Source organism: Somniosus microcephalus, chromosome 6 (assembly GCF_052327205.1).
Source record: "Somniosus microcephalus isolate GS21.2 chromosome 6, FLI_Smic_1.0, whole genome shotgun sequence".
NCBI lineage: Eukaryota > Metazoa > Chordata > Chondrichthyes > Squaliformes > Somniosidae > Somniosus > Somniosus microcephalus.
Window position 1 is genome coordinate 257,098,135 of NC_140992.1, and position 24,743 is coordinate 257,122,877.

At 47.2% G+C, this 24,743-nt stretch overlaps 1 protein-coding gene across 1 annotated transcript in view; it reads left to right on the forward strand.

Moving 5' to 3' along the window:
* LOC147116682 (uncharacterized) overlaps window positions 1-21,641 on the forward strand; it is a 207,506-nt gene extending 185,865 nt beyond the window's left edge. Inside the window, exons 29-36 of the mRNA XM_085991793.1 lie at window positions 1,283-1,378; window positions 3,893-4,050; window positions 4,283-4,418; window positions 8,611-8,702; window positions 8,888-9,015; window positions 11,875-12,054; window positions 17,270-17,344; window positions 17,879-21,641. Of these exons, the coding sequence (XP_085847919.1) occupies window positions 1,283-1,378; window positions 3,893-4,050; window positions 4,283-4,418; window positions 8,611-8,702; window positions 8,888-9,015; window positions 11,875-12,054; window positions 17,270-17,344; window positions 17,879-17,937 (924 nt within the window). The 3' untranslated portion in view covers window positions 17,938-21,641. The remainder of the gene's footprint in view (window positions 1-1,282; window positions 1,379-3,892; window positions 4,051-4,282; window positions 4,419-8,610; window positions 8,703-8,887; window positions 9,016-11,874; window positions 12,055-17,269; window positions 17,345-17,878) is intronic.
* The last annotated feature ends 3,102 nt before the right edge of the window (window positions 21,642-24,743 follow it).

The following is a 24,743-nucleotide window of genomic DNA, read 5'->3' on the forward strand; positions in this document are numbered from 1 at the left end:
CCCACCAGCTGCCAGCCAATCCGCTCCCCTCCCCCCACCAGCTGCCAGCCAATCCGCTCCCCTCCCCCCACCAGCTGCCAGCCAATCTACTCCCCTCCCCCTGTAATTGACTACCTCCCATGACCCATTACTCCTGGCTTGGCTCCATGGAGGAGCTACCGCATTTCCCCCTTTGTAAACAAATAAGGCTCCATGCTTTAAATGACTCCATCCTCCCGCCAAGAATATCAGGTGAGCAGCACGATTTCACCACTCGCCTGATCTAAGCACAGTGAAAATTGCGCCCCACCCCCCCATATGTTTTGAGTTCAATTGACCTTGTGCCTTTTAAAAAAATCTGATATTGAACATATGCAGGTGGACACAATGTCTCTTCCTGCTTAAAAATCTCCATTTCCGTCTCTGGCCATAAGTTTCTCTCCATGATGAGAGTTGGCTCACAGCATCTGGTGTCCATGCGTAGAGCCCCAGCATTAGACTGAGTGCCGATTTATGCTCCTTCTCACGGGAAGAGGAAGATGGGGAGAGGACAGAAGAACCTTAACAATTCACTCACGCACATCTTCTGTCAGATAATCACACTTGTTATTGCTAGTGGTCTAGTCAAGCACACAAAGGAGACCCTGACCACTATGCACATACCACTTAAAGGAACTGTATGGTAATGAACAATTCTTCAGTCATCGAGAACAGGGAGGATATAATAAAAAGCAAACTCGCAGTGAGATGGAATTGTTTAAAGCTTCATTTTTTAAGATTCAGCTGTCATGAAGTAAACTCCTGTAACAGTTCTATACAGTTCGTCCTTAATATTTTCTATTAACTTGTCGAATAATGAGTGCATGTCAAAGCAATCAAACTTTAGTCTGCACTTGTTTTCTGTCCTGTAGAGCTCATTTATGTTCTCATTTAAAATATCATAAAGTAGAAACAGAATGCACAGAACATTTTATTTTGTACAACTTTTTAAAAACTTTTTATTTTCGTGAAAAATGATACTGCAGTGCTGAAAGTGTTAAATTGTTCAATTGCTATACAATTCTGAGAATTCTGTCTGCTTTTCTACAAAGCTCCTTTATCTAAAGTATAATCTTGGCATTAATTTCCTCAGATCCTTTCAAAGTGCCGCACCACTGCAGATAGACAGCGAGCACTTTTGGAGTGTGCATGAGGAAACTTTTTCGAATGCACTGTTGCTATGTACAACAATTAAGCATTTAAAACATTAATTGTGTTGAGAAAAAAAATGTGGGTCAAATTGTTGCAACCTCTCTTTAACCAGAATGCAATATCTTGGCTGCTGTCTGAGGAGAGTGGAGAAGCTGGTCAGAAATTTCAAAACTTCCTGCAGAAACATGGCTTCCGCTGCCTCAGAGAGGTAAGTGTACGGTTACCAAACAGACAGTGTGAATGCTTTGAGTGTGAGTGTTGGATTTAAGAGAGTTTGCAAATGCAGCACACTACAAGTGCAGAAACATTGACATTTTACCTTTCCTTGTGTCCAACTTTGTATTTTGGGAAATTTTAAAAAAACATAAAGGTTGTTTAGCACAAAATTTAGACTGGCCCGAATATAAATTGTAAGGATTTTGGGGGCTTCTTTTAAACTGGTTTAAGGTAATCTACCTGGCCAGCAGTCTTTTTGCTGCTGCACTCTAAACCAATTTACAAACAGCGGTTTCAAATCGCTACCCCTCCTTTAGTTCTGAGTGGAGGAACTTATAATTAATGATATTAAAACGGAACAAGTGGTTTGGATGAGAGAACAAAAATCAAGCTTTATTAACTAAAAGAAACTACAATCACAATATCAAACTATCCCACACGAACACAGTAAAATTGTCACAATATCAAACTATCCCACACGAACACAGTAAAATTGTAAAACTATATATCAAGGGGGTACAATGGCTACAATGTTATTTAAACAATCTTAGCAATTCCCTTAAATCACCATCCCCCTTTAACTCCTGCTAGGTTGCCTTGTTGAGAGTCAGAAAATCTCTGCTCACATGGTCCAGCGAAGAGAGAGAGAGAGAGAGAGAGAGAGAGCTCACCTTATCGTCCCAGGAAGTCAAGAGAAAGAGCTGGCTTCAGCATCTATCTTTATACCTGGTGAGCCCCCCTGCCGTTCTGCCTTGCAAGGGCTGTGTGCAAAATTAACCCCAAAGCTGTGATAGGCTAACTCAAAGTGGTTAGATTGAGTTAATGTGATTTTCAGAGCTCCCTTTGCTGAAACAAAAGGGAGATACATCTGCTCCATTGTCCAGTACTGGGTGTCTTAAAAATCCTTTCAAATGTTAACGCTTCCCATTTAAGATACAAAAAGTCACTTCTGCAGTTTAGATGTCCTTTGGATCCACTCGACATACAAACAAATGCTAATAGCATTCAATTGCTTTGTAAACAAAGCATTGTCCTTTGTCTTCATTGAACCTTACTTCCAGACACAGAAAGCTGCATTCCAAACCTCTTTTGTCCTTCGGCCATGTGGTGTGACAGCCATTTTATCTTTGGAAACTTAAAAGCACCTCGCTCAGGGATCCTTTAATCAAAAAAATGAATCTTCATAACTGTAAATTATTGCGAATTCTTACAAAATCCTCTCGGGTGGGAGGAGGCTCGTGTGGAGCATCAACACCTGCCTAGACCAGTCGGGCCGAACGGTCTCTTTCTATGCTGTAAATTCGATGTAATTCTATATAAATCCTCGCGGTGTGCATCCTGCTGAATGAAAGATTGCATTTCGGAAAGAAAGAAAGACTTACATTTATATAGCGCCTTTCACAACCACCAGACGTCTCAAAGCGCTTTACAGCCAATGAAGTACTTTTGGAGTGTCGTCACTGTTGTAAAGAGAATGGGGTAGAAATTCCTCCCCAAACACGTGAGTACGGAAGGGGTACTCACGCGTCTGGCCGGAGGAAATGCCGGTTTTCAGCATGCACAGCGCATGCGCTGAAAACCGGCATTTCCTCTCCTCTCACCCAAGAGTTGAAGAGGCTAGCGCGTGCGCTGTGGGGGCAGCGCGTGTGTCTTGGACTTCCTGTGTTTTGGGGGATTTGCGCATGTGTAAAGGCCTCCGGTCTTTACGCTTGTAAAAAGCACACGTAAGTATTTATTTTTACAGGTAAGTGGTGTTTTAGTGCAATTTAGAAATTTTTTTTCCACAGGTTTATTATTTTAAACAATCTACAATAAGGTAAGTTTAGTTTTAGACCCTTTTTATTAAAAATTTATTTTTTTCAACAAAAAAAAATTATTGTTTAAATTATTTTTTTTAACTTATTTATACTTAATTTAATGATTGGGATGTTTTTTAAAATTTTATTTAAAGTTTAAGTAGTGTTTTGGGGTGCAGTACTTCTCATGAGTTTGACAGTTCTTACTCTCAAACTTATGAATGAAGTTTCCCCTCCCCTGATTGGCTGAACAGTGCTCACCTGATCCCAGCCGGCACATCGCACTAACTACGCCGCTGGACCAGGTAAGCACAGCGCGCCGACATCAGAACCTGGCCACTGACAGGAAATCCACTGCGGGCCAGGTTTCAGATGTCGGCGCGCAGGGTGAGCGCACATCGGGGGCTTGCACGCGCGGCAAGCCCCCGACACCAAGTTCTGGGCCAATAACTTAATTCAAGATTGGAAATTGGCAAAATCTGATTCCAGAACTTATAGTGTATGTTAATTAACTGTATAAAACGGTCGGCCTTCCATTTGTTATAATACATTGGCGCACTCTTATCAACATGACGCGATTTTGTACAACAGCAAAAACTCGTGAAAAGTGGCATTGGGGCCGAATTTATATTTCAACAGATCATGACACATGCGCCCTAAAATGTGCCCATCAATCAATACGCTTCTGACCTTTCCTTTTTTTTTGACAGGCTGAAATGCGTGAAAAGTCGTGGGCAAGTGATCCAAAAAAGCTACTCCCGGCAATCCAGGGGGCTTTGCAGAGCAGCAAATCTGTTGTTAAAAAAGTGGCACTGTCTCCGGAGGATGCTGTTGATTCCATAAAGTCATCAGTTACATGGATTAGAAAGTACGTGAAATTGTTGTGGAGACCTTACTGCAATGTAACACGCCGGAACATAACGACAGACCATTCTTTCTAATGTAACGCACCTTAAAACCAACCTCTTTTGACCAAGCTTTCGGTCACCTGCCCTTGTATCTCCTTATGAGGATAACCGCTCCTGTGAAGCGCCTTGGGACGTTTTACTACGTTAAAGGCGCTGTATAAATACAAGTCATTGTTGTTGTTGTTGTTGTAGGTTTATCCTGCGCTTGATGTTACCAGAGGCAAGAAAGGCTGTTGCCGAGAGAGAATTATTAAAAGCTGAGGCAATCAGGATGAATGATGTCTTTAAGGTTGCCTATTGGAAACTGGCTAAACTTATGGTGCAGGAGGTGAGCATTTTTATTCATTTATACATTTGTACAACAAAACTGTGCACCGTGCAAAGCAAAAACGATTTTCATTCCCTATTCGCATGTTGATTATGGGCACTGGATAAGCAAACACTGCCACATTTGCGAGTGTCAAACCCTGCTCTGATCACTAAATAGCAATTGGACTACTGAGTAACATGACACAGATCCATTCAATGAATGCATTTGTTTGACATATTAAAGTTCATCCTGATTGGTGTGGTGGCACAGTGAATTAGTGCTACAAACCTTTCTCTCACTGAATGATAGCAATGGGTTCACCCCATGGCACATTACCAGTCTCAGCCGTACATAGAAACATAGAAACGTAGAAGATAGGAGCAGAGTAGGCCATTTGGCCCCTTGAGCCTGCTCCGCCATTCAATGCGATCATGGCTGATCATCCAAATTCAGTACCCTGTCCCTGCCTTCTCCCCATATCCCTTGATCCCCTTAGCCTTAAGAAATATATCTAACTCCTTCTTGAATATATTTAATGAATTGGCCTCAACTGTCTTCTGTGGTAGAGAATTCCACAGGTTCACCACTCTCTAGGTGAAGAAATTCCTCTTCATCTCAGTCCTAAATGGCTTACCCCTTACCCTTAGACTGTGACCCCTGGTTCTGGACTCCCCCGCCATTGGGAACAGCCTTCCTGCATCTGGTCTGTCTAGTCCTGTTAGAATTTTATAAGTTTCAATGAGATCCCCTCTCATTCTTCTAAACTCTAGCGAATATAAGCCTAATTGACCCAATCTCTCTTCATACGTCATTCCTGCCATCCCAGGTATCAGTCTGGTGAATCTTCGCTGCACTCCCTCCATGGCAAGAACATCCTTCCTCAGATAAGGCGACCAAAACTGCACACAATACTCAAGGTGTGGTCTCACCAAGGCCCTGTACAACTGCAGCAAGACATCCTTGCTCCTGTACTCAAACCCTCTCGCTATGAAGGCCAACATACCATTTGCCTTCTTAACCGCCTGCTGCACCTGCATGCTTACCTTCAGTGACTGGTGCACAAGGACACCCAGGTCTCGTTGCACTTCCCCTTTTCCCAATCTATTGCCGTTCAGATAATAATCTGCCTTCCTGTTTTTGCCACCAAAGTGGATAACCTCGCATTTATCCACATTATACTGCATCTGCCATGCATCTGCCCAATCACCCAACCTGTCCAAATCGCACTGGGATTGGTAGATATGTAAGCCAGGCAATAATTCACCATGAGAACAGAAATCAGAGGGTGAATTAACATGATGTTTTTGCACATCTAGTAACCGATTGAAGAGTGGAATTTTGTCATCTTTGGACATTGGTCTGTATTATGGAAAGGCACAAAAGAAGGGAATAAAACAAAGTTTAGCAAAATGGAGAAAAATGGTATGGTTGTAACCATTTTATGTTGATATTGAACTTGAATTACCAGTGTGATATCCGAGTGGTAAGGTCAAAAATGAGATAAGCCAGACTTCAGGAACCAAAACTCAACTATTTAATTAGACATATGTAGCAGAGAACATAGCTCTTACAGGCTGCCAGCAAGATACAGATTTCTTACTGTGCGATCACAAGATGGAGGATTCACCTCTGAGTCATATCCACAATGCCACATTACCTTAATAAGTGGTGTGCCAGGACATTACCTTAATACTGGTAAATATGATCCCTTAATATTTGTCTCCATCTGGTGGATAACTTAAGCATTACATCCCAGATTACTATAACCAGTAAAATACTTTGGGTAGATTTTCCGTTCAGTTGTGAGGCGGTAGGACGGCTTGGGTTGTCTGCTAAAAGTCCTTGCCACTAGGCCCGAGCCTTTGTGAGGGCTGGGTCTCATTTGGTTACTGCCAACGGTGGCTGTGGAGGGGTGGAAATTCCGATGGCTCCCCTTCAGAGCCAAGCCAGAAGTTGTATCGTTGGGGGGGGTCGTATGGATGGACCAGCAATGGGCCAGTAGATTTTTGAGGGGCCAGGAGGAGTTTTCATGCTGCTCTGGGCCCCGCAAAAATCGTTAAACTAAATTATCTGGGTTGTTTTCTGCAGGGATCCTTTTAAAGACTGCTGGTTAGGCCGCTCAGTGCCTGGTACCAATGTGCATAGTGTGTACAGCAGATGATCTGCCCATGGGCACCCCAAAATTGTACATCATAGGACCCTGATTAACTTATTACTGAAACAGGCAGGTGCCATGGCCGCCCATGCAAAGGCCCCAATGAAAATGGCAGGTGCCATGGGGCATTAAGTGGTGCGTTGTCATTTCCGGCCCGCTACTGCTCCATGCCCACCAGGCAGAGGCTGTGTAAATTGGTCTCTTTATCTGCCTTGGTTGCTTGCAACAGAAATATAAGTGTGAACAATTAAATAACACATACAAGCAGAGTTCAACCTACAATCGGTGATTGCCGTTCAATGGTAACTCTTGACTGCACTTCAAGTGTAATTCATTGGTTGTGAAACCCTGTGGGACATCTGTGATGTACGTAGGGCCCCGACACAATTTTGGGGTACCGTTGGTGAACCCTCTGCCACGCACACTCTGTCCATTGATACCAGAGCAGCCTAACCAGCAGCTCTTCAAGGGACCGCTGCAGTCTGCTCAGAAAACAGCCCAGGGGGATTATTTTTAAAGATTTTTGCGGGGCCGGAAGGAGTTGCTTGATAAATGCATGCTCTATTCCTTTTCTAGCGGAGGCTTCTTTATTTGTCCTTAAATAAAAAGGGCAAAGAAACTCGTGGCATATTCATTCATACACCTCCCCTACATTGAGAAAGCCAGTAATAGCAAAATGAAGATATAAAAAAGTTATCTTGCTGAGCGAGCAGGAGCAGTAACTGTGGTGGTATTATGGAGTGAGAATCGCTCATTTTGATAAATGTAAGGCAACACCGCCAGCACCAGCGATATACGGTTCAGCTAAGAATGGACAAAATGAATGACAGCATGACTAATGGGCCAGTGTAAGACTGAATGAGTATCGGCTTTTTGACCGCGCAGCCAGGGAAAGATTGTTCAACAGTATTGATCAATTTGTGCTCGCTGAAGCCGTTATTTCAAATTGAGCATGCAAGACAAGAAACTTGTGAAAGAAAATGAACAATTAACCAACAATGATTACTCAATAGTTTTGTTGTTTACTGGAAAGGCATCCTTCAAGAAAAAAGCTTGAAAAGGTTTGTTTTAAATAAATAAGGTCAGTGGGAACTAACGGGCAGGCTAGTTTTCCCGAGCTGTCCAGTAGAAATGATGATGGCCATCAGCGTTGCTCATCTGTGCTGCTGCATGTGGAGATTGGTTGTTAAATTACATTGCTGTTGCAATATGGACAATTTCCTCCATCACATGGCATCATCCTTCGCTTTGCTGGTTTCGGGGACAGCAATGTGGCTGTGACTGTGTTCTGCCATCTTGGACGATCTGTTTCTGACAGCAGTTTGGAGATCTTCTGGGTTGCCTTCAGAACATATCTGTATTGCTCTTGTTGGTTAGCAGGATTGCTCACACAATCACACTGTTGAGACCAAAAACACTGTTGGACAACCTTGCAACGACCCACAAAGCTGTACTACTTTGCCCATACGCTTGTCATGCTAGGTACGGTTAGCTGTTTCAATCATGTTGCAGCTTGGCTTTCTTTACCAGGGGTCGAAGAGAGCGGCCTGGTTACTCGAGAGTTGTCTCCACTTTCTAAACCATATCTAGAAAGATTTTATTATGAATACTTGCTATAGCGCATTAAAATTGGCAACTTGTATGTACAAAATTACAGGCATTAAGGTTTGGTGAAAAGTCGATAGATGTGCTGTATAGGTACTGTTTTCCCAGGGAACATTTAGGAAAAACTGTGCTGCACATAATATAAACATGTTTTAGTCATGCCTGGTGTGCAAGTTTTTAATTCATAAGCAATTTGCGGGTGAAGGCAGAAAGTTCATTATTGTATTAGGAAGTACATAGGAACAGGACTAGGTCATTCATCCACTCGGGCCTGCTCCGTCATTCAATTAAATTATGGCTGATCTGTAGCTCAACTTAACTTACTCACCGTAGCTCCATATCCCTTGATATGCTTACCTAACAAAAACCTATCGATTTCAGTCTTGAAACCTCCAATTGTCCCAGCAGCCACAGCCTTTTGGGGGATTAACCATTTCCTTAATATTTCAGGGTTATTTACCTGATGAGGACTTGCTGTTCTTCCTAACCCATTCAGAAATTGGACAGGTTCTTCTGCAGAGATCAGCAACCATGATCAACAAGTAAGAAGTATATTGATTAGAACTGTCTTAATTAGGAAATTAATTAAAATGTTGTTATGCATATTTAGCTGCATTTGAGTTTTTTGTGTAGCTCTTTAAACACAGTTCTAGTTCTGAGAAAGAAAGCCTGCAAATGCCATTTCTTACAGTCATCTAACACAGATGTTATCATCTCATTAATGCAGAGCCCAGCGTCGGAGGAGGCTACTGGGAAAGCAAATGGGTCTACAGTTTAAGGAAATGAACATCAGTAAACCTGTGCCAATTGACCCCTATCAGAGTGAGGCAAATGGAACAAAGATAACTCTGAGAGGTAAGCAGGTTAGCCTTGATGTGGTGCAATGTTATTCAGGGAAGAAGGTGAATTTGAATGTGACTTGCCCGTCGGTTTGATATAGATTTGCAGTTAAACTATTAAGATTTAACTCTCCTTGGCACGGGGCTTTGCGTGACTGGAGTGCATATTGAGAATTTGGACACCAAGGTTGTTTTTTTCATCCATTAACTTAGGCAATAGATGGAAAATTGAGTAGGCCACAACCAGGTGTGCTGGACTTGGCACGTGAATTTCTGACACATGCTCCTGCTTTGCGAATCTGGGGCAATAAATCATAAAATTGATGCCTTGATTTTTTTGCTTGTTACGTTTTTTAATCTAAAGCAGCAGTATTTTTTCTACAGCAGGGCTGTTTCACTTTACGTTGAGCTCATTTTTCACTACTCTCAGTATGCCGCGGACTTCGCAGTAATTGCTATCGATGCCGTTGCATAACTGGCAATACACGCATGGCTAGATATCACAATTTATTACCTGTAGTGGGGCAATGCCATATTTTCCATTGTGCTGCTGCCCAAGTAATTTCAAAGGTAAGATTTGGCACCCTGTCCGCTGAGATGCATTTCATCCAAGTATGTTACTTGGGTTTGAGCCTATGACCAACTGGTTAAGAATCTCCCGGGGCACCCATTGCGGCTTCTATTTAACAATGTTTTCATATGGATATTTTTGGCTGGATTCTCCTCTGAATTACCGCCTGTTTTGGGGTGGACTTAGTCTGTAAAATGTAGGTTCTTAAAAGCTACTGCACCAAATCACCACTAAAAAACTGCACTTGGATTATCTCCCAACTGTGTCCCCTCCCCCCCAAAAAAATCGCCAATCCCCTTTAAGGTTTACCAGAAGCCCAAGCCCCCCTCGTAAATAGCGTCAAGGAGTGTAGCTAGCCCCTCCGACCCATTTCCTCCAACCTCCGTCCCATATAATTACAGCCACTATGTAAATGGTGGTTTGAGCTGCAGAAATGTATCTCTGAGTTGAATTGTACATTTAGTGCCCTGTTATAGAAGCGTGGTGTTACTTTGCCTGCATATCAATTCCTTTGCTACTTTGGAGGTTCATTCAGAACTTTGGCGGCTAATTTTACTCAGCTTTATTCAGAGTATTGCTTTGTATTGGGGACATGGATTGCCCAGTGGGAATCCCACTATTGTTATGGTATAAAGGAGGAGGATAAGGGCGAAGAGGCTAGATTGAAGGCTCTTAGGGGGAAAAATTTGGTTGGTTAGTGCCTCCCATTAGTGCCTCCGGGGGGCGCTAATGGGGCGCTAGGAATTTCGCGCCCGAGCGTGGCTATTTTAGCGCCACTTGCAAAATTGACCAGTCGTTTTGCAGCGGCGCTAAACACTACCGCCATGATCTCCTGCGCCCGCAGATCGTGACGTCAGTTGAGCATGTAACACCCCGGTAGCGCCCCAGACCGGATATTGAGTCACGCCCCCTGCCTTAGCGCCTGCCGCTAGGAACGACAGGTAATGGGGAACGTTCACAAGTCGGGAAGGGGCTGGGGGAACGCTATTTAAAGGCGGGCGCTTCCTGCATTTTGTCAGCAAAATTTTTGGTACTTGCCGGTTGAGAGGGAGAGAGTCGTCTGGAAAGATTTAACGCTGTCCTAAGGTGTTTTGGCCCTCGGCACCACTTTTGAGGTTCCTAAGCGCCGAGCTCGTTCCCTGAACCTATCCATTGGTGCTTCCAACACAATTGCTTTAAAGGTCTCACCAGGCCGAGATTCGAGGCAGCAATGGGCAGGGTGTGGCTGGCCAGCAAGATGGCCCCTCCCCTTTAAGAACTGGACAGCGCCAGTCTGTCTGGCTTCCATGGTAACTGACATCGCCTGAGCTTCGGTAGCGTTCTGAGGTAGCGCCTCGCTCCCCGACATTAGCGCCTTAAGAGAGGTGTGTAGCGCCTGATTTAGCGCTCAAATCACCTCCAGGGGTGATAGAGGCGAATTTTGCAGTTGGAGGCGATAATTAGCGGCGGGCGCTAAACTTTGCGCCCGGCCGATATTAGCGCCTCAAAATGGGCGATACCCAATTTTTCCCCCTTAGACTTTTCTGACCAACCGTGCCTCAGAATGCTGTGCTTCTCCCCTCCCTCGAAGATATTGGAGAAATGTGTCAACTGTTGGCTGAAGACCCGCTGCCCACTTCCACCAGGGGAACAGTATTGTCTGTACCAGTCAAGGTCACCACTGTGTTGACAACTACATCCTTCCCAGCAGCATCAGGTGACCCTTGACACATTAGTCAGACAGTTGCATCAAGAAGGTCACTGATGCTCAATTCAAAAGTGCTGCACAATTTATATCCTTCCTATTTGAACTGAAGAGAGAGAGCTATCCAGTTCTATGGACTGTCAGGGTTAAATGGTATAGGCAACTGTTATGTTCATTAATAACTAGTCATTTTTATTAAGAACAGCTAGCTTTTGCTAGACACTTTATTGAGCACATGTGGACTAGGTACAGTATCTGTAGAGGCCTCCATCTTGACTGCTGCCTTGTGGGTAGCCTAGTGCATCGTGGGTAGCCCACTCTTATATACATACAGCACCACCTAGTGTACCATTCCAGAAAGACAGGTTACTGATCATTATAGCAACCATCTCCAATATACAAATGACACTGTCTCTGGGCTTTGAGGTGGGGTCAGGAATGGGGCAGACTGGTGGCCGGAAGTCCCATCCCACCACACTCCCAGCGGTGAAACGGGTCTCCAGGTCTTTCTGGCCCAAAGAGTCAATTTCAGTGAAGGATCCTGTGTTCTTCTAGTTGTTGTTTCTGTCTAAATTGGGAAGATCAGGAGCTATGAAAGTCTGAAGTGTTCTTTATTACAGGTATGACAGTGAGCCAAGGGACTGTGCAGGGAACAGCGCGTGTTGTGAAAACGGTTCTGGAGGCTGACTGCATCCAGCAGGGGGATATTTTAATTGTGACAAGCACAGACATTGGCTGGAGCCCATACTTCCCCTTGTTAGGAGGACTGGTCACTGAGATTGGAGGATTGCTTTCACACGGTAAGAAGTACAAACAAAATATTTTTTTTAAAATGACAGTCCCAAATAATAAATATTTATAAAGAGTTGCCATTGTAATGAGATGAAGTAAGAAAGAGAATGTTGTTGAAGAAGCTTTTCTTTCATTCTAGTGAACTATAGTTTATTCTCAGAGACGAGTAGCATTGGAAGCAAGGCTATCTAAAACAAGTGTGGGGTCTTTCTGTCAGCACTAATAGGTTGTATCAATGATCACTGTGAAAAAACAAATCATACTTTCTTTTATTAGAATAACAATACCACTCCCAGTACAGCCCATGCCTTAGAACTATATTGCCCAAAACTTTTCCAAACTCATGAATACCGAACATTAGTGACAGAGCCGCTGGAACCACATGGTGCTGTGCCATAGACTAGTACCCTTTGTTTCTCTACCCTCTGTGTCCCTGGTCTCAACTACCATGAGAGATGCCAATCAAAGAGCAGGTGCAGGAGGGAAGGAAGCTCAGAGGATCAATCACTTTGCCCTTCCTCGTCTTTCCTAGCAGCTAGCCAGATAGCAAACTAAGTGGGGCTTTGGGAGTAAATATCTACCACTATCCTCTAAGCTAGGCAAGATATTTGGCACAGGGCCCCCATTGAAGGTAAAATATACGATTTAAAAAAAATAAAAACAGTACTGTGTGGCGTTGCCACATTGGGGAAATACTGTGTATATGTAGATAAACCTGTATAATCCCCTTTTAACTGCTGTATTCCCCTCCCCCCACAAGACAGTTGCAAGCTGAGAGGAATAAGGCATGTTCAGACTTGCCTGCTGCTGAGAGAAGGAAAACCAATCAGGTTCCAGCAGGTGACCAATCCGTGAGTCATCACAGGCTCGCGGGCTTTACGAATTCAGTACTGTATTGTGAGAGTTGGAGTAAAGACCTATTTCTTGTAGCTCGCTGTGTTGCCTATTTCTTTACACGGGAGACTGTAGTCTCCCACATTGGTGACCCCGAATGTCGGCGGCCGAAGCCCCCGACTCACGTAGCCCTACAGAGGCCAGCAACGACCCGACGGCAACCAGCAGCAGCCCGATGTCGGCCGGCGCCGCGTCCTTGAAGCTCCCCACCTTCTGGGAACACCAAGCACCAGCTTGGTTCGTGCACACGGAGGCCCAATTCACCCTTCGCAGGGTTCAAGATGATGAAGAAAGGTACCTCCACGTAGTCTCAGCACTAGCAAGCTCTACCGCCGCCGAAGTTCTCGACCTGCTGGGGAACCCACCACAGACTGGCAAGTACTCAACCATTAAGGGCCGCTTGCTGCAGGCTTACGGCCTGTCCAGGGAGGAGAGGGCCCGTAGGCTTCTTTCACTACCAGGCCTCGGCAACTCTACCCCGACCCAGTTGATGAGCCGGATGCTTGCGCTCCTGGGCTCTGAACCGCAGTGCTTCTTGTTTTGGGCCCTTTTCCTCAGCCTGCTTCCTCAACAGGTACAGACTGCCCTCGCGGGGTCCCCGATCACGGACTGTGTACAACTGGCAGCCGCCGCGGACAAAGTCTTTGCCGTCGCCCAACTCGGCTGTGCAGCCGCGAGGCTCCCCGACACCACCGAGCGCGCCGCCACGCCAGGCCGCAGAACTATGCTACTACCACGCGCGTTTCGGCCACAAGGCCCAACGCTGCAGAGCACCCTGCTCTTTCGAACAAACCAAGATGGCCGCCCGGCCCAACGCGCCAGCCCCGTGCCGCCGTCTAGGCCCGCTCGACCGCACCCCCGCCGCCACGATGGCCATCGGCACCGCAGGTAAACTGCTGTACATAACCGACTCCCTTTCAGGGCGCAGATTCCTTTGCGACACCGGAGCCCAATGCAGCATAATTCCTGCCTCCCAGCTCGACATCCAGGCAGGCTGCAGCGGCCCACCCCTCGTGGCGGCAAATGGCACAGCCATCGCTACTTTTGGAAAGCGACGGGGCGAGGTTTGTTTCAACGGCCAACGATTTACGTGGGATTTCGTGACGGCCTCGGTGGCACATCCCTTGCTGGGCGCCGATTTTCTTTGCGTCCACAGACTCCTGGTCGATGTCCGTGACAGGCGCCTGATCGACGCAGCAACTTTCGCTTCACTGGCCTGCCAGCAGAGCAACAGCCCGGCCCTCGTCGGGTCCTGCTCCGCCCCGGCGGATGACGACTACGCCCGCCTACTCGGCAGATTTCCCGAGGCTCACAAAACCGACCTTCTCAGCTGCGGCAGCCAAGCATGGTGTCGAGCACCACATCGCCACTACGGGACCACCAGTGTTCGCCCGAGCCAGACGCCTGGACCCAGCCAAGATGGCGGTGGCCAAGGAAGAATTCGCCACGATGGAGAAACTGGGCATCATCTGTCGTTCGAACAGCCCCTGGTCGTCCCCCCTCCACATTGTGCCCAAGCCGGGCGGTGGCTGGCGCCCCTGCGGTGACTACAGATGGCTCAACGACGCCACCACGCCCGATAGATACCCCATTCCGCACATCCAAGACTTCTCGGCACACCTAGCAGGAAAGTCCGTCTTTTCCAAGGTCGACCTGATTCGCGGCTACCATCAGGTCCCCGTCCACCACGCAGACGTCCAGAAGACGGCGATCATCACCCCCTTCGGACTGTTCGAGTTCCTGCGCATGCCCTTCAGGCTCAAAAATGCCGCAAAGGCCTTCCAACGGCTCATGGATTCCGTCCTACGGGACCTGAGCTTCCTGTTCGTCTATCTGGATGATATCCTCGTGGCCAGCACCAGCAAGGCCAAGCACATCGCGCATTTGCGCTCTCTTTTCCAGCGCCTCAGCCAACACGGGCTAATCATCAACCCGGCCAAATGCCAGTTCGGAGCAGCCCAAATTGACTTCCTCGGCCACAGAATCTCGCCAAGGGGAGCCATTCCCCTACCTTCCAAGGTACAGGCGGTGGCGGACTTTCCCCAGCCCACCTCGGTCAAGGCGCTGCAGGAATTTTTGGGGATGGTCAATTTCTATCACCATTTCGTGCCCAAGGCCGCCTCACTCATGCGCCCCCTCTACGAAGCCACCAGGGGCAAAACGGGCAAAGAGCAACTCATCTGGTCCAGCGAGATGGCGACAGCCTTCCACCAGACCAAAAGCGCCTTGGCCAACGCCACACTACTGGCCCACCCCATCCCGGGCGCCAAGACCGCCCTCACCACGGACGCCTCGGATTATGCCATCGGCGCTGTCCAGCAACAGTGGGTCGAAGGTGCGTGGCAGCCACTGGCATTTTTCAGCCGACAGCTGCGCAAGAACGAGCAGGCCTACAGCACGTTCGACAGAGAGCTCCTGGCCCTGTTCCTGGCAATCCGGCACTTCCGTTTCCTCCTGGAAGGCCAGCCATTCACTGCATTCGTGGACCACAAGCTGCTCACTTTCGCCATGGCCAAAGTAACCGAACCCTGGTCCGCGCGCCAACAGCGCCAACTCAACTTCATCTCGGAGTTCACCACGGACATCCGCCACGTCGCCGGCAAGGACAATTTGGTGGCCGACTGCCTCTCAAGACCCTCGCTCCACGCAGTGCACCTGGGCGTCGACTACGCCAGCATGGCGAGAGACCAGGCCGCCGACGCGGAGATCCAGGCCCTCAGGACGTCAACCACCAGCCTCACTCTGGCCGACATCCACTTCCACGCAGCCGGCACAACCCTCCTGTGCGACGTCTCAGTCCCCTCGCCTAGGCCGGTCGTCCCATCCGCCTGGCGCAAGCGAGTTTTCGACATCATCCACGGCCTCTCACATCCAGGGATGCGTGCGTCTCAGAAACTCATGTCCGCCAAGTTCGTCTGGCCTGGACTCCACAAGGATGTGAGAGACTGGACCAACACATGCGTGGCGTGTCAGCGCGCTAAGGTCCAGCAGCACACCAAGGCGCCATTGGAGTGTTTCCCGGTGCCCGAGAGGCGTTTCGACCACGTCCACATCGATCTGGTAGGCACCTTGCCGCCATCGCACGGTTTCACACACCTGCTCACGATCGTCGACCGCACCACCAGATGGCCCGAGGCGGTTCCCCTCGCCTCCACCACCACGACCGACGTCGCGCGAGCATTCGTCTCGACATGGGTGGCCCGGTTCAGCGTGCCGACCGACATATCCTCGGACAGAGGCCCCCAGTTCACCTCCCACTTGTGGAATGCCATCACCGCCGGCCTCGGCACCAAGTTGCACAGGACAACAGCCTACCACTCGCAGGCCAACGGGCTCTGTGAGCGCTTTCATCGTTCCTTGAAAGCCTCCCTCCGCGCCAGCCTGGCCGACACCAGCTGGATCGACAAACTACCCTGGGTCCTCCTGGGATTGCACACCGCGCCCAAAGAGGACCTCCGCGCCTCCGCGGCCGAGATGGTCTACGGCCAACCGCTCAGAGTACCAGGCGACTTCCTCCCCCTGACAACGGAGCCGTGGTCAGCCGCCAGACAGCTTTCCCTGCACCAGGACGCGGCCCAGCAATTCCGTCCAGTGCCCACTTCGCAACACGGCTCGCAGCCGTCCTACGTGCTTGAGAGTTCAAATCCCACCATGGGAATTGTGAAGTCGAATTCAATAAAGAAAACTGACCATGAAACTTGCCGAATTGCTGTAAAACCCCAACTGGTTCACCATTGTCTCCAGTCCCACAAACATGGTTGATTCTTAGGCCCTTAGGACAAGCAATAAATGCTGCCTTGCCAAATACCAACATTTTTTAAAAAGCACACTTTGATAATCTGACTGGTCATCCCTGGCATCAATTACAGTCTGGACATTGGCTCTATTTACTTGGAAGTCTTAGGAAGCAAAGTTATACTAGTTTGGTAGACAATGGTCTTTTGAAGCTGTGCTCATAGTGCAATGTTAGGGTAAAGTTGTCTTTTCTTTTTAACACTGGAATGGAAGTGTACTACATTTGATGTGGGAGTTTCTAAATTTTCAGTACTGAACATTTAACTGATGAGGACACATAAGAAATAGGAGCAGGAGTAGGCCATACAGCGCCCCCCCCACCCCCCAGCCTGCTCCGCCATTCAATAAGATCATGGCTGATCCTCAAACTCAACTCCACTTTCCCACCTGATGCCCATAACCCTTGATTCCCCTTAGACACAGAGAAAGTTCATAAACATTAGAAGCCTTTATTTTACAATGATGATTTGGAGCTAAAGGATCTGTTAAACTGTTTCTATTTCTAACTATTTATTTGCCTTCTGTTCTCAACAGGTGCTGTAGTTGCACGAGAATATGGGTTGCCTTGCATTGTGAGTTGCAGAAGTGCAACAAACCTATTCAGATCAGGTATGCACAGTGTAAGAGGCCATTTTCATTTTGATTGACAGAAATAATATCATTTACAAAAGGATTGCAGTTCAAATGTACTGATGTCTGTACAAGATACACTGCAGCAACTCACCAAGGCTTCTTCGGCAGCACCTCCCAAACCAGCAAACTCTTACCACCTAGAAGGACAAGGGCAGCAGGCGCATGGGAACACCACCACCTCCAAGTTCCCCTCCAAGTCACACACCATCCTGACTTGGAAGCATATCGCTGTTCCTTCATTGTCGCTGGTCAAAATCCTGGAACTCTCTCCCTAACAGTACTGTGGGAGTACCTTCAGCACACGGACTGCAGCGGTTCATGTAGGCAGCTTAACACCACCTTCTGAAGGGCAATTAGGGATGGTCAATAAATGCCGGCCTTGCCAGCGACGCCCACATCCCATGAACAAATTTTTAAAAATGTCTGTTACAGTGTAAAGATAACCTCACATCTGTAACTGTTGTAAGAATATATTGCTCCAGTAAACAATCATTTTTTGTACGTTCACAGGTGATACAGTGATTCTCAATGGGACAAACGGATTTGTGGAGAAAATTGAAGAAAATTGAACATATGAATAGAAACATAGAAAAAAAATAAGAGCAGGAGTAGGCCATTCGGCCCTTCGAGCCTGCGCCACCATTCAATATGATCATGGCTGATCCTCTATCTCAGTACCCTGTACCATATTCCCGCTCTCTCTCCATACCCCTTGATGCCTTTTGTGTCTGAATGAATTTATAAGGCAAAGCCAGATTCTTTATCAAGTCCCTAATGCTTCAGTTTTAAGTTAAATATAAATAATGCACAGCTTTGCTTCCAAATTGTGAAATCTATTATAGCTATATGTATTTAGTGTGTGTATGTATTTTTATATATAAATACTATATATACGATATATTTTTTTAAAGGGAAGTCACAATGACACAAGTTGATCAGATATTTATGGCTTTTGTGAACCAAATGTCATGGAGGTTGAGCTGGGGATTGATGAACCTACAAGATTGGGATTTTGGCCAAATAAGGGCTTCAGCCTCAGCTGGAGTATAACAGACAATTCTGGGCACCACATTTCAGGAAAGATGTAAATGTATTAGAAAGGGTGCAGAGGAGATTTACAAGGATGTTACCAGGGATGAGCACCTTCAGTTATGAGGAGAGGTTGGAAAAGTTAGGACCGTTCTCCTTGGAACAGAGAAGGTTAAGAGGTGACCTAATAGAGGTTTTCAAGATGTGGCTAATGACGCCGATCAGGAGGCCAGCTAATGAGGCTGAGGAGCGCTACAACGCCAGCCACATTTCGACCAGGTCCATCATCAAACAAATCATTGGCTTGCTGAAGATCCAATTCCGATGCCTTGACAGATCAGGTGGAGCCCTGCAGTGTTCAGCAGCCAGGGTCTCCAGAATGGTCGTGGTCTGCTGTGCACTGCACAACATCGCACAGCATCGTGGCTTGCAGCTTCCTGATGAGCAAGTGGCTCAGTTCATAGCCTCCTCAGATGAGGATGAGAAGGAGGAGGACCGAGCGGCGGTGCATCTATCAGCAGCAGCGGCAGCACGCGAGCACATGGCTGCCCGTGATGCAAGGGATGCACTCATCCTGGCCAGATTCACATAGGTTGCCCATTGTGGCACATGTCTCCTTCTTTACACCAGATAGACAATGGACATGACTCTCTGGCCACTTTTCACTCTGACCACCAACCTGACCACGCAAGTGTCGCGGAGCCTGCAATGTGGAGCTGCCTAAGCTGAAATAACAGATGCCATCACGCCAACAGTTTGCCATCACCTAATTTTAATACATTCACACAGGGATGGCATTTCATCAAAAAACAGAAACAATCACCCAAGTGCCTACCTGTGTGACTAATTGTGCTTTATTTTTCTCTTACGCGTGCTCCTAAGTGATGCTCCCCCTGTGGCTTCAGCAGAAGTGGAGGCACCTTGCTCACTTTCATGCTGCTCCTGCTTCGACACCTTTGGCGGGCATCCTCTGGGTTTCCGAGCCTGTGAGGGCTCGCCAAATGTCTGCTCATCCTGCGGCAGTGCATGGGCTGAGACGCCCATCTCAGTTGGGTGCGGACTCTGGTGGGGCTCTGACCAAGGGCTACACAGTGGCATGGAAGTGTGAGCGCTTGGAGAGGAGCCCCCACTTCCTTGTTCTTTGCCACCAACATCCCTCTCATGGGTCAGGTCCACCTCAGCTCTTGCAAGTGGCTTGAGAGCACCTTGCTGCCCATCAGGGGGGCTATGGGGATGCGTATCTGCACCGGCAGTCCTACTCAAAAGGACTTCCATGAAGCTCTGGTTTCTCTGCTCAGTAGCTGCCCATCGCTCCTCCAGAGATGTCAGTCTATTCTGAACATTCACCATGTTTTCCAGACTCTGGCGACTTAGGTCCGCCATGGCCGTAGCCATCCTATCCTCTACCATAGACACCCTTTCCAGAGAGGTAACCATCGTTACCACGGAGGTAGCCATCCTTTCCACGGAGGTTGCCATCCTTTCTGTGGTGGTGCATTCATGCGCCATTGCCTCCACAAAGGCACTGCTCATCTTAGAGTTGGACTCCTCCATCTTCTCCACATTCGCAGTGACCCTGGAGACAAAACCTGCCAGAGACACACCTGCTCCTGGAGTTCCAGCACCGCTCTCCTGGATGGACCCAGAGGCACAGGGTCCACATGCAGCTGAGCCGAGCTGGCAGAGTCCTGCACCCTCCACCGAGGACTCTCCACTGCTGTCCCTGTCTCCACCACCTGCTGATGCTCACCTGTGAGATGTGATACACACGGTGACAACACTATATGTCGCGAGGGTCCCACTGAGGTGTGCGTATCTGCGCTGGTGTTGGGTGCGCTTACATCTGCTGACGCTGCATCCTCAGAGGTTGCAGGTTCCTCTGAGGAGTCTTGCGGCTCAGCCTCTTCCTCATCGACAGTGGGGGGTGGGCTCTGTGGATGGTCCTGTGGAGGAGTAAAGGCATGGGTTAAACATTTCATGGAAGTGTAGCATGCACATGCAATAGTGCAGATGCTCAAGTGGCATTCTAATAATGTACACCAGCAGCCATTTCAGTCACTCAAGCAGTGTAAATGAGAGAGATGCAAAACTATTCTGTCACCAGCTTGGTCTGCATCGCCCGTCTGTCCATCCCCCACTTCCACCTCCACCTCTGCGCCGGTGATGTCAGGGCCGCTCTTCAACCTGGGTGAGAATGGCTATGGAAGGTGGCCCTCCTCCTATCTTCGCCCTTTCCCGTCTATTGTGGGCTCTCTTTTCCTGCAGTGAGGGAGACAAGTGGAGTTGGAGTGAGAATGATGGAGTGAGTGTAGCGAGTCCAGAGCATATATGCTTAGAAGGAGACAAAGCTGGAGTGAGGTTCCATGTCCAAGGGCCCTGCCTGTGCGTTGTTAGTCGTTATCATTGATAGGGAGTGTGAGGGCAGCATAGTCGAGTAGTGAAGTGATTGGGTTCATAGAGTGAGAGGGATGGCGAAGGGTGCAAGGGTTGTAAGGGTAAAGTGGGATGTGTAGGAGGAGGTTGACAATGCAGAGTGCTGGTGATGAGAGGAGAAGGGGAGCAGAAGGAGGGTCAAGCTGAAGGTATACTCACTTTGCCTGATCTTACAAGGTCATTGAACCTTTTATGGCACTGCAGCCATGTCCTGCTGCACACTGATTTGGAGGTTATATCCCTTGCCAGCTGGACCCACACAGCCTTGGTTTCTTTGGGAGGCCTCTTCCTCCCAGATGAGGGGAAGAGCACCTCCCTGCTAGCTCTCGTCCCCTTAACCAGGATACCCAGCGCCTCATCCGAGAACCTCGGGGAGGCACTTGCCTTGGAGCTGGCCATTCTTCTCTGTGACAAAAGTTTGGAGGTGGTGCAACATTGACCAAAAACCAGTGGAATGAACCAAGGCAGCAAGCAGCCCTTAAATGAAGCTGGATGAGTGACGTCAGCAGAGGCGAGTTTCAGTCCCAAAAGACTCATTGGCCAAGGGGAACCCACACCTCTGAAAGTAACTGACCAATTAGGGGAAAATCACAAATTTTTCCCACCTGACAGTGGAGTCGAGTTTGGAACCCGCCCAAACTGAAACCCGCCTCCAATGGGAAAATCGCCCCCTAAAGATGCAAAAGGTTTAAGGGTTAATTCCTAAAAATCACACAATTATCATGACAATTTTTCCCAGTTCTATCTCTATGTTTAATTGTAACATTATTATACTATTATCTATTAATCCAATAAAATTGCACATAAGCCACTTGCAGTTTATGATTTATGCTTTGTTTATCTCAGCTATGACATATCAACAGTGCTACTGAACCTGACAAACTACCAACATTACTCATTATATACAATGGGTAAAATTATGATAGATGAGCATTTTGATGATCACATGACTGCACAGAAGATTGTATTAAATAAAACTGCGTACAACATGCATGCATTGTTTTACCCAGCAAGAGAAGGGCAGGTCCAGACTTTGTTTTAGGGAATGAAGCTGGGAAGGTGGAAGGGGTATCAGTGGGAGAGCATATTCATGGCACTGATAAGAATTCAGTTAGATTTAGTTATGGAAAAGGACAAAGGTAGATCAGGTGTAAAAGTTCTTAATTGGGAACGGTCAATTTTGCTAAGCTGAGATGTGATTAGGCAAAAGTGGACTGGAAACAGTTCTTTGAAGGTAAATCAGTGTCAGAGCAGTGGGAGGAGTTCAAGGAGGAAAAAATGAGGGTTCAAAGCAAATAGGTTCCCACAAAGAAAAAGGGTGGGACTCCCAAATCTAGAGTCCCCTGGATGTCAAGGAGCACGTAGATAAGGATAAGGGAAAAAAGGGAAGCTTTTGTCAGATACAGAGAGCTCAATACTACAAAAAGTCTAGAAGGGCATAGAAAGTGCAAGGGTAACATTAAAAAGGAAATTAGAAAAGCAAAGAAGGGGCATGAAAAAATATTGGCAAGTAAAATCAAAAGATGTTTTATAAATACATGAAGAGCAAGAGGATAACTAAGGAAAGCGAAGGGCCTATTAGAGACCTGTGTGTGGAGGTGGAAGACGTGAATATGGTTCTTAATTAATCATTTGGAATAGAGGAGGCTGAGGGGAGATTTAATTGAGGTGTATTAAGTTATATGGGGCCTAGCTAGAGAGGATAGAAGGAACTATTTCCCTAGCAGACAGGCCAATAACCAAGGGGCATAGATTTAAAGTAATTGGTAGGAGGTTTAGAGGGGAGTCGAGGAGAATTATTTTCACCCAGTGGGTGGTGGGGGTCTGGAGCTCACTGTCTGAAAGGGTAGTAGAGGCAGAAACCCTCATCACATTTAATAAGAACTTAAATATGCACTTGAAGTGCCGTAACCTGAAAGGCTACAGACCAAGAACTGAAAAGTGGGATTCGGCTGGATAGCTCTTTTTTCGGCTGGCACAGACGCGATGGGCCAAATGGCCGCCTTCTGTGCTGTAAATTTCTATGATTCCACGAATCTATGAAATTATATGGCAGATGGAGTTCTATGTGAAGAAGTGTGAGAACATCCACTTTGGATCCAAGAAAGACAAATGAGACTATTTTCTTAATGGCGAGACACTCGGAATTGTGGAGGAGCAAAGAAATTTGGGTGTCCATGTACATAATTCACTAAAAGGCACAAAAAGTAATCAAAAAAGTTAATGGAAAGTCGGCCTTTATCTCAAGGGAACTGGATACTGTTGGATCCGTGATTCAGAGGATATGCTGTTATAAAATAATCACACGGATGCTGTACATTAACAAGAAACAGGTCTTTACTGGAGGAGGGTAGTCTCACGACTGGGGGTACAGAGGCATGTGCAAAGCTTATATACCGGTGTGGTTACTGCCGGTACTACAGTATACAGCAGCTGTAAAAGTAGTTCTGACTTAAAGGAACATACACTACAATTCCTCCCCTTTTAGATTAGTAGTACCCCTAATATTCAAATAACAATTAACATTTCAACATGTACATTAAACAACAAAAGTCCATTTATAGATTCAGTCTTTGGGGCGGCTTCCTGACCCTTCGGGATAGCGCCTTTCCGGAGGTTCTTGTTCTTGGTGCAGAGGCGATTCTGACCCCTTTTCACTGGGTAGTTCATCGGGTTCCACTGCTACTGGGTCTGAAGTAGATGCTACCGGTATATCGGGTTCATCCCCAGGTACTCGAGACATGGGGTTGACACGTTCCTGTGACGCGAAGATCTGATCGACGTGGCGTCTCACAATGTTCTCCCCGACATCCACTGTGTACATTAATGGCCCCTGCCTTGTACATATCGTTCCGGGTTGCCATTTCTCTGTTCGATAGTCACGGGCCAAGACTGGTTGCCCTACATTGAAGCTCCTTGTCGGCTTCTCATTGATGTGCTGGAATTGTTTGTCCTCAACATTTCTTTGCACATTTGGTCTGAGCAAGTCCAGACGAGGTCTCAACCTTCGGTTAAAGAACATCATGGCTGGGGTCTGGTTGGTAACTGCATGTGTCGCGTTTCAGTAGGCTAATAAGAAATTGTCCATCTTATGCTGTAGTGGAATTTCATCATCGCACATGGCCTTTATCGCCTTCTTAAAGGTTTGTACGAACCTCTCAGCCAATCCATTTGTGGCTGGATGATACTGGGCGGATGTGTAATGCCTTACCCCATTCCTTTTCATAAATTTTTGGAACTCGTCGGACACAAACTGTGGTCCATTATCAGAGCATATCTGCTCTGGCAAACCGTTTCTAGCAAATATGGTCCGTAGGACTGCAATCGTTTTCTCTGTAGTGGTTGAGGACATTTTTATCACCTCAGGCCACTTTGAATGAGCATCCACTGCTATTAAGAACATTGAGTCCATGAATGGACCAGCAAAATCAATATGCACCCGTTGCCATGGAGAGGAGGGCCACTCGCATGGGTGTAGAGGGGCATGTGGTGGTGCATTTTGGACCTTCTGGCATCCTAAGCAGCTCTTAGTTAGGCCTTCGATTTGTTGATCGATTCCCGGCTACCACACATAAGCCCTAGCAAGGCTTTTCATTTTCATTCCCCCCAGATGACCTTCATGCAGCTCATTTAGCACTCTCTCCCTTAACTTGGGTGGAATCACCACACTGGACCCACACATCACTGTCCCCTGGCATACTGACAGCTGTTCTCTTCTGGATGAGAATGCTGGCAACAGTGAGTCGCCATGTGTTGGCCATCCCCTCACCGTCAATTCATATACCCGCGACAGCGTCGGATCATTTCGGGTCTCCTCTATATCCACATTTGTTACAGGCAATCGTTCAATTATTGACGAATAAAATATCTCGATAGGGTCCACTGCTGGTGCTTCCTCCACAGTAGGCAGTGG